This window comes from Chlamydotis macqueenii, chromosome 13 (assembly GCF_036417535.1).
Source record: "Chlamydotis macqueenii isolate bChlMac1 chromosome 13, bChlMac1.mat, whole genome shotgun sequence".
Classification (NCBI taxonomy): Eukaryota; Metazoa; Chordata; class Aves; order Otidiformes; family Otididae; genus Chlamydotis; species Chlamydotis macqueenii.
Window position 1 is genome coordinate 17,385,702 of NC_141568.1, and position 19,109 is coordinate 17,404,810.

At 37.4% G+C, this 19,109-nt stretch overlaps 1 protein-coding gene across 2 annotated transcripts in view; it reads right to left on the bottom strand.

The window, feature by feature from the left end:
* The window catches only part of SLC6A2 (solute carrier family 6 member 2), a 416,570-nt gene that overhangs the window by 363,650 nt on the left and 33,811 nt on the right, over positions 1-19,109 (bottom strand). For both annotated transcript variants that reach the window (XR_015259980.1, XM_086757868.1), the window contains exons 4-9: positions 12,053-12,191; positions 11,106-11,240; positions 6,522-6,625; positions 3,843-3,967; positions 3,008-3,120; positions 290-418 (exon numbers count right to left, since the gene is read on the bottom strand). Coding sequence is in view for 1 of the 2 variants with exons in the window: in XM_086757868.1 (XP_086613994.1) it covers positions 290-418; positions 3,008-3,120; positions 3,843-3,967; positions 6,522-6,625; positions 11,106-11,240; positions 12,053-12,191 (745 nt within the window). In the remaining variant the exon portion in view is untranslated. The remainder of the gene's footprint in view (positions 1-289; positions 419-3,007; positions 3,121-3,842; positions 3,968-6,521; positions 6,626-11,105; positions 11,241-12,052; positions 12,192-19,109) is intronic.

Here is a 19,109-nt window from a genome sequence, read left to right on the forward strand (position 1 = left end):
AAAAAAAAAACAAATGAAACACCACACACAAAACCAAACAAAACCAGGAGTAGTGCAGACAGTTCTTTGGAACAAACACATGTAGTTTTGGTTGATAACTAATGATCTTGTACAGAAAAGTAGAGAAGCTTCATGTGGAGAAGACTAAAAGTAATGTTCTGACCACAAAGTTGTATAAGAATTAAAATTTATAACAAAAATAGTCACCTGAGCCTACTCATATTTCTATCGGATGAGATTAACTGCATTTTTAAGGTAGCTTGTTGGTGAAAACTTTTGTTGTACTTACATTGGTGATGCAAAAAAGGGCAAGTAGGAAAGTGCCAAAAGAAACACCAAAGGTGAAGAGCTTTCTGTGCTGCTTCAGAATTTGGAAATCATCTGCCAAGCCAGTGATGACAGCCTCCATTCCACCCATCTGAGAAAAGGAAGGCAAGAGCTCTGGTTAAACGCAACTGACTTGTAAATACAGATTGAAGAATGTAAAGCAGCTCGTATACTTAATTCCCAACCACTCTATGATTTCTGACACTTCAGTGTAAATCACTGGCCTTCTGAAGTATAATTTATTTTCTCATGGTAGAGAACTGAGTCAAGGAACTGGACATGAAGTGCCATGGTTGTTGGCTCAAGAGCCATGTCTGCTGCCAACCCTTTGGTGATTTACCAGGATAGTAAGTAGACCGTATTTTGGAAAAATTATATACATTTTAATATACTTCAGGAAAAAAGCAGGTAGCTTAAGTAACCATGATCCGTAAGAGATTTCTAATACAAAGACAGACACAACAAGCACCTAGGGGAAATAGACTGAAGAAAGATTCAATTCAGTCATTGATTAACCAAGTCCAGTTTGACAAAACTCTTTACAGACCTGGAAGAATCACTACATAGGAACCTTGATGTAATTTTTTTTTGTTGATAACATGAAAGAATTTTACTTTGCTTTCTAGAAGTTAATGCTGAACATTAACCATTGTTCTGCAACATAGGAAACATACTTTACAAATTTTTATTGAAATTGCTGGGTTATGTAGGTGGTTGTGATTTTAAATTCTTTCTACTAGTGAAAATATTCTGCCCCTTCTCCACCAAGAAACTGTGCAAATGAATTCCAATCTCCTGTCATAATAAATTTATTTAATATTTTTGAATAATAATATTCCATGCTTTTTCTGTTGATGAAAGACTTCTGTTGCAAGACCTGGAGTGCTTGCTGCAATATAGTAGTTGGTTAGCAGGTGCTGACATAGCCTATCCCTTTCCTATAAAAATTTGATGAAACCAACGCCTCTGGTTTAAATCAGCAGCAGAGAATTGTCTCTCTAGAATTTGAATGACTCCTGTCTACAGCCAAATTGCTGGGTTTTTAAAAGTAACTACTGTTCACAAATAAAATGTCTCCAAACCTAGTGTAGGCTTGTATTTCCTAATGTCTGGGGTGCGTCAGTGAGTGCCCTGCAGTTAGGATGGGTTAATAGTTTATGTTCTCAGAAGTTGTTACTGTGTTGGCGTTTAAATGGTATTGAAGAAGTTGAAAATGGAAGGAAACAGCTTGGATTATTTTGGCTAAGGACCACTTCTTAATGTATCATGATTTATGCCGCTTGTTAATTCCCTGTGCCAAGCTAGATACCTACTCCAAAAAATGTTTGCAAACATTTGTTCTATTTACATTTTTCGTTGCTGCTTGCTTAAACTTGCATGATCAGATTTCTCTTTGCTTAAACATTTTAACAATTCCATTTTTGGACAGTTGTCTGTTTTTCTGTGCCAGGGCAGGCTTATATGCATGAGTAAAAGTATTCATATATGATGCTTCCTCTTTAGCTTTGGGGTTATTTGATTTTTAGCTTTAAAAATTTTAATTTTCCCATCAGGGACTTGCTCAGTCAAATGTTGGAGGAGAGTTAAGAAGACCACCATAAAAATACTGCATGACCTGAGTTTTCTTAGGTAAATGATGAAAAATCCTGAGCAAAACGTGAACAAGCAAGTCTCCCCCCTTTTATAAAGAAAGAGCTAAACTTGGCCGCAGTTTGTCAATGCATAGTATTTTATTTAGCTCCACTAGAAAGCTTTCTCCACTTGTAGGAAAAGTGTGTTCTGCAGTCTAAAGCCCTATGTCTTTGTTACTCAGATGTTTCTTTACATTGCCTTAAATTTACTGCTGTGTTGCCAAGTTAACTGTTTTGAATCTAAACACTTCTGAGCATGATTTTTCTTCTTCTTCTTAATGCTGCCCTATTCCTACTGGTCATTCATGCCCTTTCACCATGCTAAACCCTTCCTTTCCATTATTCATGTTTGCTTACAGTTGAAAAATGACCAAGCTAAAACCCATATATAATCGTGCCTCAAACTTTTGAATAAGGATCCAGATCTTGGTGTATAAAGACAAACTTAATTGAACCTGGTCTGGAATAAAAAACATCCAAACATTTTGGAAACTTTTAAGTTGTGACTAAATTTCAGGAAATTCTGTATCATGACTTGTAGAAAAAAAATCAGACTACCTTCAGATATTGTCTGTATTGAGCACGTTAATGAATTTCAGCAGATGTAAAAGGCTATTCTAGAAACCACTCTACTCAGTGTCTTGCTGTGGCTTGTGTTTCCAAAACCTTGTAGGATTCCAAAACTTTATTGCAGGTTCATAGTAATACTGGTTCATAGCAGTGATGTTGGGTTATACCTTTAAATAGTAATAATCATTGATGAACAGCCCCTCTGTACGGTCATAAAAAACCAGAAGTGAGTCATTATTTTCTGGCTTGTAAAAGATCAGATCTTTTCCTAAATGTATTAAATATTGTGAGTCTTTAAATATACTACCAGGAATAATACTATTGGTATGTTGGCTGTGACTGTGAAACAGATGCAGGGAATGTACAGAAGTTTATTTGGAATGTAATAAAGCCCCTGTTTGGAGAGGGGCTGATACCTCTCCATTACAGAATATAACAGTAAAGGAAAAATCTCAAGGCTAGAAGGAGAAAATACTCACTGAACTGTCGATGCCAAGAGTAAGGAGCATGATGAAGAATACCACAGCCCAAAATGTGGATCCTGAAAGAGTTGAAATTGCCTCTGGATACAGGATGAAAACTAAACCAGCTCCTGAAATAGAAAAGAAAAAAAAAAAAGTATTACTGAGTGATCTTTCTTAGCTTCATGTAGGTGGTCATTTTAATAATATAAAGTATGTCAAAGTTGACTTTTACATCAGTCCACATCACACTGAGTAGCTGTTAAAACAAATTTTGCATTATACCAAAAATATATCCAAAATACTTTAATAATGTACTCATTACAGTTTTGAAGTAAAAAATCTGTCCCATTCTTTTCCACTTCTAATTTTCTTTTATGGGATTCACAGTCTTACTAGCTATTTTTCAACTATGTAGTCTAACTCCACTGTTTGGCAGGAGAACTCTTGGATGTGATGAGAGATACGGGAACTGAAATAATGAGTGACTTCTTACCAGTGGAAGGACTCTATAGCTAAGCTTTCCAAAACCATCCAAAACAGTAACCTGTGGCACTGAACAGCAATACTTTCCTGAGATACTGTGCAGTGGTAAATACCTGTTTGTTGCACAGGCTGAACTTGTGAGGGGCAGGATATCAGGGAACCTCAATTCAGTAGAGGCAAGATGAATCAATACCATTTAGAGTTTATATTTCAGCAAGGCATTTCACACAGAGTTTTAGTTCCAGGTAATTTTAATTCAGGTCACTTCCATGAGATTTTCACACACTTGTTTGAAACAAGTATAAACATACTTGCAAAGAAATCGTGGACTTAAAGGGGTAAAACTAGTATAAAATTAAATTCTTACCTTCAGTGGCTACGTCCTCAATTTTAACTTTGTGCTCATGAGCCATGTAGCCCAGTATGGAGAAAATTGCGAATCCTGAGATGAAGCTTGTGACACAGTTAATGGTACTAGTCAGCAAAGCATCCCTAGTGATGGAGAGAAGAACAGCCCAGTGAAAAAAAAAACCACTTTAAGAACTAGACGGATATTGTCTCATAGTGATAGGAAAATTCTTATGAAAATGCTAATTGTGCAATTATTCTGATGATCAAAAGCTCATAGCAGCATAGTATGCTGAAAAATTACATGTTTCTGTTTACTATTTTGATTTAAAACAACAACAACAACAAAAACCAAAAACAAACAAAAAACCCCAACACTATATAAAGATATTACAGAGTAATCCCATCATCCTATCTGGTAGCTGTAACATAGCGAGAGAGAGTGGCCTGAAGTGAAAGAGCCTTACTATTCATCAGTTCACATGAGCTCACATTCAGGAGTATTTTCAAACAACTCCGGGAGTGCATTTTTAGCAAACTGTACTGCCATTCAGATGGCAGTGGATAATCATCCTTAATCTGTAATGAGATCCCTTCATGTATTAAGTCAGCTAGGCTTTTCTGAAAAAAAAAACCCACAACTCTTGTTTATCAGATTGTTACAGTAGTGAATTGAGCTTAAAGGTTAAATATTGTAGTGTGCATCACATAGTGATGATTGTACAAAGTTGTGGATTTTAATTACTCTGCCATAGTATTATGATTGACCTATCAGTTTTCCTGGGTATTCATAAGCTATATACCAAACCTAGCTTGAAGATAAGTGGATCATATGTCTTTAGATATCTGCCTTATCTGCACACTGTCTGGTATGTAATCTTTTGCTGCATATGACCTTTACAGCAGAGGACATGGCTCTGTGAACATTTGTGGTGTTTAATAAGCAGAAAGCAACTATGATTTCCTTGTGTCAGTTACACTACTCAGAAACATAGGTGCCATACACCAAACTTTATCCTCTTTCTGATATTACTTTGTCTTGATAATGCTGAAGAATTTATGTCCTGCAATTCTTAGTGTTCTCCTGAGGGGAGGCTGCAGGATCAAGAGATACCAGTTTGGACCCATAAACTCAAATTGTTTTCAGTTATTAAAGAAGAAAACTCCTAGGTATTTGTCACTGAGAAGATGGCAATAGTATTTCTTGTTTCCCACAACTCAAAAACATTCTTATAAAAGTGAATAATGCTTGTTTCTGCTTAGTCAATACTGGATTAAGTGAGGCTTATTTCCTTATTCTGAGCTGAGCTAGCTCTCAGGATTTTGCATGTAAAACTAGATCATAATTTAAGTACAGACTCTTGTATTTTCTGGCCCTGATTTTCAGTATTGTTGCGCTGCCTTACATTACTGACCCTATTCCTCTCAAGGAAGATGTGTTAAAGCATAGATGGGACAGTATAGCACTGAGTTATGGCCTTCATTTGGAAACAGGACTATTTTCAATTTGTTCCATTTCAAGAAAGCCTTTTGAACAAAATATGTCAGCACATTATGGAGTTATTTGACCAAAAGAAGGATATTTTTAAGTGTTGTAAATGCTACTGAATTGAAGCTTGCTTCTATGGGTAGAACTAAACCACAGTATTTAATGAAACTATAGATTACTCTTACAGGGAAGGCAAGGCTTATGAAGCAACATTGAACAACTATAGTAAGCTAAAAATTAAATAATATGATTTCACATATAGTCTATGGTGTTTTCTTAGATTCAAGTGAATTTTTTCTATTTCAGAGCAAAATTAGAATACAGAATTATATAGGGAGCTGCTATGAAATTAATGCAAAATTATTTGCAGAAGACAATAAGTGTTATTTTGGAAGACTGCTATGGCTGGCATTCTAACTGAAAGGTTCTCAAACCGGGTAATATTACCCACTGCAAATAATCAGCTGACAACCTAAAGTCGCTATGGGTGAAGTACAAAGCTCTCTAAAGTTAGTGGAAGTATTCCACGATTTTGGCTTTCAGTCTGTTTAAGGCAATTGAAATCTATATAATTTCTTGTACCTTTTCACTTTAAATTTCTTTTGCTGTCCTTCAGTTCAAAATGTATTTATAATGCATGTACTTTCTGAATTTATATTTCATGGGAAAATTTACAGTGGTGCTTGTTTCCATTCCAAAATGAGATGTTAACAAAGCTTCTCAATGTTGGAAGTTCTCAGAAGGTACAGTTCTAGTTGAATTTCCATGGCAGTGATTCAGCAAAACACTTACAAACAGACTTGATTTAAAGTGCATTCCTAAATTGGAGCTCAGCATAAAATATCAGAAATATAATCCCGAAGCACAAAAACACTTCTGGAAACTGGAATCCTTCTACTTTTAGTTCCTGGACCAATAAGATTTCATGCTGTGTTCACTGTTGCTCCTAATGGTACTTTTGAAAGGCAAACACAGTTTACACAGCTGTCTATAAAGTCCAAACTAATCCCATTCTGTTTTGTTGTACAGCAGATATCTTGGCAGGTTCTTGTTGCTAAAATTTCAGTAAGGAAGGCAGTGTTTCAAGATTTGGGTTGGTTGCTATGTCCACACAAGACAGACCATCATTAATAAATGACTGAAGATAAAAAGATAGCTTAGTACTTACTCCAGCTGCAGTTAGAGTAAAATAGTATCATGCTGTCTTACCTGTAACAGTTGTTGTCAAACTTATTGTAACTGGCAAATGCAATTAAAACGCCGAACCCAGCTCCTAAAGAGTAAAATATCTGAGTAGCTGCATCAATCCATACCTGCATAATGACACCAACATTGTTAGTGTCATTTGAGTCCAAAAGATACATCAGAGAAATGCTAGAGTCTTCAAGACAACTGGCTTTTGAAAAATGATTGGCACTCATGCTTATGGGAGTGTAAGGGCTTCTCAGCCCCCATAAGATGTCACATGGAGCACAGTTGTGGTCTGAAATGGTTTAACCCAAAATGGTAAGGGCCAAAGCAGTGGGCAGGTTCTCAGTGCATGCACACTGCTACTGCTGTGGGAGGTACCACTTGGATCTGTACTTCTGAGCTTTTACTGGGTACTGAAATGATTACATGTTTTTTTTTTTTTTTTTCCTCCCAGGTGAGAAATGCATTTCCAATAGTTCCTGTTCCAAGCTAGTTTGGAATGTACAACCAGAAAACTAAAAATAGTTAATGGGTTAAGAGTACAGGACATTTTCTTTCCCATAAGAGAGCTTTCTTCATGGGATTGTTAGTATACTTTATATGATGCTTTATTATTTCAGAAAATGAAGCCCAGCTGACATGCTGTCAACTGAACTGTGTAGGTTATCTGTCACCTTTGCCTCTTAGTTGGAGGTGGAGTTATTCCTGTGATAGTTATTAAATTTCAGTTTAGATGCAGCTTGGTCATTTTAAGAATTGTCCACTAGGGAAAACATGTTTTTAATGCTATAACATTTTCTAAAGTGATGCTCCAGGCAAGATCCACTCAAGATTTGCAAACAGTGGTCAGGAACAATGCACTGCCAGTGCTGGTCTCCTGAAGTAAAAGCTGAAAATAGTCTATCCTGGTTAATGAGGGTTTCACTTACTCAGTTGTTACACAGAGATATTTAAGCAAGCATCTTCAATGAGGGTGATGAAGTCAACAGAATGAATAATCCCCAACGTTTCTCAAAAGGAGATCTTAAATGATTGATTAAATCTGGCGAGTGCTCAAGACTATGAAAAGCACTGGATTTCATCTCCATCCATCTCTACAAAATCAGATCCAGTGTATCCATTCAGCAGTGGCTTTCTAACCAATCTAAGCAGCTTATGCACTCCATCTGCATTGGGAATTTAGTGCTAAGCTTTCGTATTTCACCCAGTGGAAAGAGAGTGCCTTATCACATCCTAACATGATATATGAAAGCATTTGTGCTAGTGATCTATTTTTTCTCAACATAGATGATAGATGCTTTCAACTACTGCCTACTGAAGACTGTGAACCATTACTTGAACTCTGGATTTGTAGAGAAAATTAATTTAATGAACTGTTGAGTTAATTACTTGAAAGGTAATATGAAGAACAATCTATGATATGTTCATTGCAAACCAGTGGATAGGTGAATATGATTTTTCTCAAACTGCAGTTCATACAGGGCTTTTGGGTATCATAGATTTATCTTACTAAATAGCAAAACAATCCTGTAAAATTAATTCTTAGCTTATTCCTTTTATATACCCAGTTACATCTTAATGTTCTATCTCCAAGTACAGGCTGAGATCAAATTGGGTTGTACTCTCTTGAAGAGCGTTTATATGGCTAAGAGTGCAGAGGAAGGGATGCAAAGCTTCCTATAATTTTACTTGTTTTTTTTTTTTAAACTTTCCATAACTTGTGTTGTTAATGAAGTACTTGAAATTTTTTAGAATGAATTTTTATTAAACTGTAACTAGATCTGCATGCTGCCACCATAAAGCACTTGTTTTCAGTGGTTCTCTAGCTCTTTTGTGTCTTGTCAGCAGAGTTGTACTCATTATACTTCCCCTTTCTTCCCGTTCAAGCACTGTTAAGCATCTGCTTAAGTCCTGACTCAATAAGAGGTTAGCACCTGCTGCCTACCAAAGGATTTATGCATATGCTTAAGTATGTGTTGAGTAAGAGTCTTGGCTCGTAGTCAATTAGGAAATAAATTGACAAGATCAAGGTGAAGGGAAAAAAAGAGCAGAAACCAGAAATTCCTTTAGAACTAAGATTAAATGCAAACCATTCCCTTTGTTGTAACAAGCAGGGTGTGAAATAAGACAGCGGGGCTGGTTCTTCTGCAGTTTACACTCATGTTCTCCGTTGACTTCAGCTGAATGGTTTCTGACTGATGCATAGTCTATTATATTTTACGGTGGGATGTAATTTTTCTATACATTAAAAGTGAAAAAATAGAAACATTTTACAGGAGAACAGTCATCAATCTTTTCCAACTTTCTTCATGTTTTTTTATGCCTTACTTTTTGTGCACATTCTTTTTTGCGTATGTGGATTTAAAGAATTACTCTGCTGTGTGGACGGGGAACATTGTGTGCACTCCCAGACATTATATAATCTTCAGGAAACTTGTTAAGGTGTGTGAAGAGCAAGTGTCTTCCTCATGTCTGATTTAACTCTGTATTTAGCACCAATTCCTTTTGCAGAACAGAAGTGTACTTGCTGTTCCACACAGATGTTTAATGTGTCCATTTGTGCAGTGGAGATGAATATTATGGCTTTGTAGCTTCTGGCCTTTCAGCCAGGAATATAGCTAGGCATTGGTCTAGTTAAGACGTCCTCAGGTGAATATTTTTCTCTACTTTTTATAGAGACACCTTTTGTGGATTTGATAGCCCTGACAATGAGGTGTCTCAGGGCTTGCTGAGTGCTGTGCAGTGTGTGGCCCTATAAAATGAGGTGGATCTTAACATTGTTCTAAGGTCTTTTAGAAGAGCATTGGCAGAACCCTCAGTAGGTCATTACGTGACTTACAACATTTCTTTGTTAGATTCTTCATTTAGGAGGAAAAAAAAGTAAATCAGAAAGATTAAGGGACACATTGACATAGAACTGAAGCAGGAGTTTATTTCTTTGGAGCCTGAGGACGAAGATTAAACATACAAGCCTATTGCAGCAGCAAGTATCCCAGTCTCAGAGCAGGAAAAAGGATGATGTGACAAAGCAGTTTGTGAGACTTCTCCTTATAACTGATCTTTACTCTTTTATTCTTCTAGAGTAACTTTTTTGTTGTTGTCTGGAAAATTTAGTCTTAGAAACAGGAAGCTTTAGGGTCATCCAAATAGCAGCTGCAGAAATATTAAGCCAAGAAAGAGCAGTGCACAGAATACCCTTTGAAAAGCAGAAGGCAGCTGTGATTATGGAGGCCTAGACTGAGCTGATGCAAGCTGGCACAGCTCCATAGACATCTAGTTGAACTTGTGATGTGTGGTGTTTTGTTTTTCTTTTTCTTTTTTTTTTTTTCCAAACAACACTTAAAATATGTAAGAAAAATTTAAGCACTTCTGTGGATCATCCTTGCAACTTTGTATTTATGTGTATGCATAAGGGTAAACTACTGAGGTGGCTACTGCCTTGGTGATAAAGGTGGGTGAAAGTCCCATGTTTGAAGTTCAGTTTGACTATTCCAAAATGAGTGAGATGGGGTCTGGGTTCTGATGATAACCTCTGCTGTTGGAGAAATGCCAGTTTCCAAATTTAGTATTATGAAACCAAGGAAAGATTGTTTTGCTAAGAGTATATAAAAAGAGGTCTGTATTCTGAGACTCAAGATCTTTGTCTGCCTTCTTAATTATTCAGGAAAAATCAAGACAGGATGCATAGGAAATGTACAGTGCAACTATGTACAGACCACAAACATCTCTGAAAGCTGCGAATTTTCAAGACAGTTGATTTCCTTCTAGTAGAGCTATGTCCTTGCTTTTCAGTTTTGTAACCGTTTGAATGGCCTTGTGACCAATCCACAGAGAAACCACTATCTTATAAATGATTTATGATTTTTTTAGAATAGCACAATAGTACGATCTGTCTGTAGTCACCAGATCATTGTTCTTCGTAGGTCTGAAATTCTGGTGATTTCATGAGTTACTGACTGTACTCATAGATCTTGCTTTACAATAGATGAAATAATAGTTCTTAGGTACTCCACAAATTGAGTTGGTTTGGGTATATTTGATGAGAATGCCTTGCAATGATGTTAAACGATACAGTGAAATGTACGTTACTTTCCATAGTAAGAACTTCATACTGAAAATCTCATTTGTATGAAGGATTATGATTAGGTGAGTTAGTATGTTTAGCAAGATTTTAATAGTCCGGGATTTTTGTTTACCAGGTTAATAATATTTAACCTAGTGATTAAAAAAGCGAAAGTTTCTTCTTGAGGGAATTCTTAGCCTTTTGAGAACTAAATTTTTGTATGACTCAATTTTCATATATAAAGGATGCTGCAGTTTACAGGGTGCACAATCAAAGCGTGGACTTTAAGGGACAGCCACACCTGAAACTGCTCTCATACAGTTTTCTTTGTGATCAGAACAATTTGGGTTCAGGCTGAGATAGTCCTGTTATAGACAGTGTTGGAAAGTTAAACGATCAGCGACAGTGGAGTAGTGCTCATGCAAAAGCGGAAGTGTGGCTATATAATTTCAGAAATTAGCTCCAATATTTTCAGTTTTCATAACAGGGGCAACAGGTTTAATAATAACAAGGGAATGAGAGCAGAAGTGTACACTTACTGTGGCTTCTTTTAGTCTTCTAAAATCTATGTGCAGATATGCATTTATTCCATTGTATGCACCAGGTAGGGTTATTCCGTGTATTAACAAGACAAATAATACAACATAAGGCAAAGTGGCTGTTATCCAAACAACCTGCAGACAACAGAGATCCCAAAGGTTAATCACCTGTTACAGAAGATTTCAGAACGTGTGAAAAATACAGCTGGCACTTTCTTGTTTTTTTCCATTCAGTTTGATGGAAAAGCTCTTTATGGGATGTCTTGGGGGAAAATGCTGTTATGTGTCATGAGTCTTTATGTATGTATGTTTACAGATACCAGTGGGAGACAGTTTTGACAAACAGAGGACTTGGAATGCTTATACATTACCAGTATGTGTTAGACTGCTGATGAGCTGTTCAGCCATACATTAATTTTCTAAACAAATGCAGTCATTGCAAGATGTTAGGTGATGATTTCATGAAAAATGTATAAAAAGCTCTCACATGTATCCAACCCTAGAATTTCTGTTGAGGTGTTTTCTGAGGGATGCCAAAGAGTAATTTCAAATTACTTTCATCAGATATTTCTCTTGTCATGGCATTTTATGTATAAAACCAAAGCATCTTAAACTCTCAAAACATTACTACATTTGGCTAGGGATAGGAGGCAGATTTAAGACAGTTTAAAGTGTTTCAAAATATTTTCTGGATGAGGCCACTAATGTTGAATTGAAAATAATATGCTAATAAAATTTCCAGTTAGAACATTGCACAAGCAAAACTCATAAACAAAATAAAGGCTGAACTGGGACTGTGTATTTCCACTGTATGTATATGAAGGCCTCTCACATGGTTTCGTTCCCAAGGATTCCTCAGAAGCAGTGATTTAGTCTCTTGCTTTCTAAAATTAGGAGACATTAAAAGACACAAAGAATGTAGTTGAGAAGGACAATATTAGCTTTACCTTTCCTGAAGTCTTCACGCCTTTCCACAGACTAAAGAAAAGAATGATTACCACCACCAAGAGGCAGAGGGAAAGTTGCCAGCGAGGCAAGCCAAGGTCGTGGATTCCACGGCTTTCGTGCAGGTGCAGAACTCCTCGCCTACACACCAGATACACAGAAACAAAGCGAAGTCACTGGGGGAAAAAGGCTTTTACATATCTCATCCTGTAGGCAGCAGAAATGGATGCTGCACTGCAGTAGTAGCTGCCCTACTAACGTTGCTAGCAGTTAGTGAAATCTGTTCTGTGAAGTCATGTATTGTGCTGCTTCCCACAATGCCTTTATGGTCTCACTGGCCCTTCAATGTCTGTTTAGCGCCATAATGATAGCACTCTATCCTTCACTGGAATTGTTTGGGGATTTTGGAAATGTCATTTGTTGATTCTTGCTTGAACACAGAACAGATGCCCAGAGAGGCTGCAGAATCTCTGTCTTTGGCGATTTTGAAACTTGGCCAGTAAAGGCCTTGAGCAGACTGATTTACTTTTGAAGTTAGCCTTGCTTTTGGGTAAGGAGTTGTGTTAGATGATCCTCAGAGATCTATTTCAACATAAATTATTTTGTGATTCTAGATAAGCAGACAGCTGGCTTCCTACAACTTGAGTAGTTGCAAAGTTACTTGAAATTTATTTTTGAATAGGCCATTGTAAAGCTCCAAATGAGAAAAGTGTTTGGATAGGAAAAGCAACAGTTGGTAAATTTAAATTGGATGTAGTGTTCTGTGTTGTTCACTGAGACAGTGGGGTGATAGAAGAGGAAATTCTGTTGCTTACCAGGGCAAGCTAATTCTTTTGACATCTACACAGTGAAATTGATTGAAATATAGAAGGATGTTTGTCCTATGGCTAGTGATATCTAAAATTAGAGTTGTCAAAACACACAGGGATATAGGAGAGATGTTATAGTGGATCTCCCTTCCTTTAACTCAGTTCTATGCTATTGAAGTGTCTCTTGCTGCTTTTTCAAATCTGAAAAATGCAGCAATATTTTGCTTTACTGAAAGCTGTATTTGTGAAGAGGAATGGCATTGCAGCTGGAGCCCTGCACTAGATGAGAATTGCAGAGCTAACTCTTGGTTCTGATATGGATCTACAGGATGCTGGCTGGGGGATTCAATTTCTCAGTTTTTCAGTGCCCATCCAGATAAAATGGTCACGACCTTCCTCGTCTCCTCCCTTTTCTCTATTACCTTTTATTTACTCTGCAATTTTGGGGTAAAATGGAAAGTTGATCTCTGTTGGCTTTTCTTGGCACCATGATAGGACAAATCAAATCAAATAAGCTATTTTCACTAGAGGACCTTGGCATGTTTTATGAAGATAACTACGTTTTAGAGAAACTGAAGTACTGAGTTATTTGCCCTGAATGACTGCAGACATGTAGAGACTAAATCCAGTATAATTCCAGCCTTATTTGCTGTCTGCATACAATCTCTTACTAGATAGATGGTGCTTCAGAATTAACTTAAGCACTTGTCTTATCAAGTCAGAGATGAGTGAGGTAGTTGAACAAGTTCCCAGAAAGGGTAAACCTGTGTCAACTTAAATGTCTCTGTACTACTTGAACTGTAGAAACATGCTGGAAAAATTAAGGTCCATTAGAACAATCCATCTAGTAACATGAAAGAGTTGCATACAATTCCCTTTTGATTCCTAAAGCATCAAGATATGATCAACTAAGAACTGAAATAATTCTGCTTCTGTAGTTTCTCATGTTTAATAAGAAATGCTGTATTTTTGGACTGTTTTTGTGATATATCCCAGATTGGATAGAAGATACTTGAAGAAAGCATCCTCCTAAATGAAGCAGCTGATCTGTTTCTGTGGTATTGTAAGGCTAATAACAAGTGAGGCATTTCAAGAGTAGTGACCATGTGTTTGTGGCATATATTCAAGAATGTTCCTGTTTAGAAAGTATGAGGTGCATTAAACTCTTACACAACAATATAGCTATATAACAATATAGCTGTTACCTGTGGAAATAGTAAAACATAGAGGCAGACGTTCTGATATCTCATCTAAAAACATGTTGTCTTTAATTAAATGTAAATAAATATTTAGGTCTCAGTCAACTTTTGCTTAGAATGTGAGTGAAAGCTACTTGTATGTCTGCTAATAAAGTATCATTTGCCAGAATATCCACAGGTGTGAGTGAATCCTGTGCACGGATGCCTGATTCCATTCTAAACTTACCAGCTTGGGCAGTGATATGTGTAGCTGGGAAAGCTTCGGAGGCTTCTGATCAGAACACTTGTCCAGGATCTTGGGAGGGTTTTAGCAATTTGTGCTATCACAGTTACACTGCTATTGCTATCAGAGCTGATCTTGTAAAGTAAGTCCTATGGATTATAATGTGTAGATGTCTACTCAGGACAACAGAAACTGAACTTGCATTCTTTGTACCCATTTAACTTTTTATTCTTCTTGCCCAAATATTTTTCTGGATTTGTAAAGAAGCCTGCTTCCTTTTGTGTTTGCTTTCCAAGAAGCAGCTAGCGATGTGTGTTACTGTTTGGAACATTTGCCAGAACTTGCCATTTCAAGTGTGGGAATCCTAGGATTTTCAGAAGAATCTCCATTCCAAGAGTTCTGCTCCCTTAATCAGGGCAAGACATCATAAAAAAGGAAGAGAAAAATAGTTTTGTAACCAGTCAAAACAGCTGTGTAAGTGGGCAGCTAAGCAAGGAAATTTCCATAGACAGCTGCTGTTTCTGAGCTATAGTTCTGGCGGGTTTTGCTTCATTTTCCTTTTTTCTTTTTTTTTCTTTTTTTTTTTTTTTTTTTTTCTTTGTGACCTCTGAAGGTAAGTCATAGAAACTTTCTGAAAGATGCCCTTTCTGAGGGTTGCTGGGAAGTATGTTAGTGAACGTTTGCCTATTAGAAGCTACATTTCTGTTCCAGCAGCACCATGAAGTGTAAAAGATCTAGTGCTAGACTGCGATTTAGGTTAAGGTGTGCTGACATCTGTAGAGATGGAGGAGAGAAGCAGTGGCCAAAGTATTAGATAGACTAAACCTTCTTGGTTTGAAGGATATAGCTCTGTAATGTTCTTGGAAAAACAGTCATTTTTTGAGAAGGGCAGATTGGAAAAGAACGTTGCATTCATCATGTCCATCCAAGTTAGCATACATCGATGATGCTATAGGAAATCCAGTTAGCTCAATTATGCCACAATTATTCTTGTTTCACATTAGGAGCAGCTGAGGCTCTTTTTAGCCTCTCTCTGTTAAGGCAGGTTGAGTGATAAATCCATGACTGACTGGCCCCTTTACATTATACTCAGTCCCTTTCCTTATACTGGCCACAAAGAGGAAAATATAAAGTAAGAGATATATTGCAAGATTCCCCATTCAGGGAGCTGTGAGGTCAAAACATCTGAATTTTCAGCCTTTCGGTATTACAGCAGAATAATGCAATGTGGCCAACATCCATTTCTGAACCGAGGTTGCCTTCACTAGCTGCAGGATTGTCCCATTTCCCAGTGCTATAAAGACATGTACAAGCCATAGACAAAATGGCATAAACTGCTCTCTGTTAAGTCCCTAAGCCAGGGAACTATAAGAGATACAGTACCAACTAGTATCAGCCTTTGTTGTCTGTCAACTTATTTAAATTATGTCCAAAGCTACTGAGAATGTCTTAAGTAAATGCTTCTGAAAGTGATTCTTGTTTTGTAAGTATAGAGATATTTGTCCAGTTCTGCTAACAAAATAAACTCTCATAATTTACAACTCTGAGTCAAAGAGAAAGGGAAAAACAGAGGCAGTAAGACAACTTGAATTAGTATTTTGCCTGCAGATCGTTGTTATTGAGCAAAGAATGAAAGTAGATGAGGGTTACGTGCAAAAAGGAGACAAAAATGTCATGGGGGAAAGATTGAGAATAAACATTAACAGCTGGAGCTGACAGAAAGTAGAACAGAGACCTATTATATTGTGCTGAGCAAAATACAAGAGGAGGTAATAAATTGTTTAAGCTTTCTGATATTCTAGTTGGAGCTCTAGCAATATTTAGTAAGTAAAGCACCAAGAATCAAAGAACATGCACTAGAGATTAGATACTAACTTTTTTTTTTAATCAGGAATTTGTGCAAAGGAGCTTGATTTATGCCATGTAAGGGAGTGTAAATTACATTTGCAATGACTTTGAGACTGTACATCAGTGTAAATATGGGTCCCAAGAGTCTTTCTGCCTGTCTGCAAGAGGAGCAGGAACACAAAGGGATTTCACATTGAAGATGCATTGAGAGATTCTGGTTTCTCTCTTTGGGAGATTTCTTCTGGTCTTCTCCTTCCCTGTTCTCTCTATTGGGAAGATTCCCCATGTCACCCAATAACTGTGGCACCAATTCTTGCCTTACTTCTACACTGCATTCAGCTAAAGGGAAATAGTTCACCTTTGTTGAAATCAGCAGTTTCTTTGCTGGTTCCACTGTCTTCTGTTTTGTCTTTCTGCAGCACTTGGGTCCTCTTTAATTTGGTGTCAGATCGCAAAGAGCCAACAGGAAGCTCAGGTGTTTGGCTTTCACATTTAAACACTACTAAAGACAAATTATTGAGAAGGCAGTGGGGCAGCTGCATGGTAGGACTCAGTAAACAAAGGACCCAGTCATAATTCCAATAATAGGTAATGTTGGAACCAATAAATTCTCCTCTGTCTTAGTGTTTCCATCTATAAAATAAGGATTATTATAAACCTTAGCTTTATCTCCATTCTGAGCAATTCAGAACGCACTCTTTATGGAAGTGGTGAGTATTTGAGTATAAACAGAGAACCAAACCAAAGGAAAAAGAAATGCCAAGGGTTGTGATCTGAAAATTTCTCTGTATCTTGTTTACTCCAAAACATTCAATCCGTAGCCAGAGAACAGGAGGTAAGAAGTGTAGAATTCTCCTAGACTTTTTTTGTCAGACTCATTCTATCTAAGGACTTCTTGTATTATTCATCCCCAAGGAGATATACATGATTGTATTGTGGAAATTTAGAAGGTTTTGTACAAACAGATCAAGTTAAAGGTCTTGGAGTAGACCTCATTTTTTTTTTTCCAATCTCAAATCAATTATAATTTTAGGTTTCAATCCAAATATGATTACACAGCTCTGTAGGTTCATCCTTTCTCTTTCTATTAAAGGCAAAAGTTATTTGCCTAAATCTGATGTGATCAATAGGATGTCATTAATCTAAACAATTTTTAGATGTGTTGTATCAGATTTATTCAGATTGCAAAAATGTCATCAACTTGTTGGCAAATCAGTATGTTAACTAATAAATGTATTTGTTAGTTAACATATTAAGTAAAAGATTAAGTACTTATAAGAACTTCCAAGTACTTCTAAAAGTTAGTAGTCACTTTTACGGAATCAAACCCAAATGGCTTGCATAGAGTAAGTATCAGCAAATTGGCTAAGGTATAAATAGATATAGTCCTGGTCTCCTGAGCTCTCTTCCCTATGCTAGTAGTTAGACTAGTTTTTTATGATATAAAACTTAATGCAAATTGTAGATTGAAGATGCTGAAAGGACTGTCAGTGTATACAGTGTGCAATCTATAGAAATTAAATTACATACTCAATTTAGAAGGCAATTTGAAGCATGATAATTGTGCTCAATTAGAAGGCTCTCCTACATGCATCTCTTTTGTTATATATTTGGGCAACCATAGCTCAGTCATCATTGCTGCCAGTTTCCTTCAGAGTATAAAATACAGTTGGTACTTTTATCTGTGGAAGGTTAAGCTATCTGCATTAAGCAGGCGTAGATAGAGTTCTTTTTGCATGGATTTTGCCAGGCTCCAGGGGTTTTTACTTCAGGTACAGCACTGCTTAAATTCAGCTGTCCTATTTCCATGGCAGTTTGTGTCCACAAGGTGAATATCCACAGCTGCATGGGGCAGAGCTTGTGGCGCAAACCCAGCAGACCTGAATTGGCTCCATGCAGATGGAACACCAGTGTCTCCTCACTGTAGTTCAGTGCAGAGATAGCAGACTGGCTCCAAATGAAGTCAGCAAAGTACAGTAGAGTTAGCCTGGCTCAAACACAGCTCTACCATAGAGCTGCTATCTGGCCTGCTGGGTGCCTCTGCTTTGTAAAGAGCTCTGGGCATGGCATCATTGCAATGCAAAAGGACAGCCTGACTCTGGGAGAGTGCTCTCCTGTAGCCAGGAACATGGGAGAGTGGTGCCAAGCCATCTGATGTGCGGTGCTACCTGTGCACTACATACCTCTCCCCCACCCTGGAGCGTTGGGAATGCTTCAGAGGCATGGCCAGAGGCTCTGCAGCAGCCAGCTGGGGTTCAGCTGGACATAATCACTCCAGCTCCGTTGGATTCTTTTGCCAACATCTTTGTTGTCTGGGTTTTTCTGTCTCTCAAGATATTTCAGCTCCCTCTTGTGTTGGAGAATGGAGCTGTATAATGAACTTCAAGCTAGATTTTTGGGAATCGCTTACAGAAGGATAATTTACCAGTGGCACCCTGGCTGGCATATAATAAATTATTACTCGTACTGAATGAAATTGTATTTCTTTTTGAATCACAATAATCCTTAAATTATATGTAGCCACTAGGACTAAACTCTTCATTCACTTGTGAGAACGTTTATCTCAACTCACTCAAGTCTTTACGTAGCTCAGTTCTCCCATTACCTTAATAATTTTGACCTCCCCTGCTATTTGTGCCACACTTGAGCACATTCAAGTCTGCACAGCACTCTGAAAAAAAGAGATTTTTCAAAATCTACTTTTAAATCCATTACATTGAGATTTGCTGATAGAATGGAAATGCTTGAATTTCACCCCTCCATAGATCTAATGGATGCTGAACTGAAAAAAGTTTGTTTGAGGATACATGGCAAAGCAGATAGAGCACATGTGGTCCGCACTGCCCCAGCCCTTCGTCAGCAAGTTAAATGGTGCTTCAGTCAGCGTTCCCAATGGGCTATGCAGTGCCCCAGACAGAAGGGTCATGAAAGAGGAGCCCCAGCCTCTACAAAGAAGCTGTTGAACTTTCATGAAGCTTTA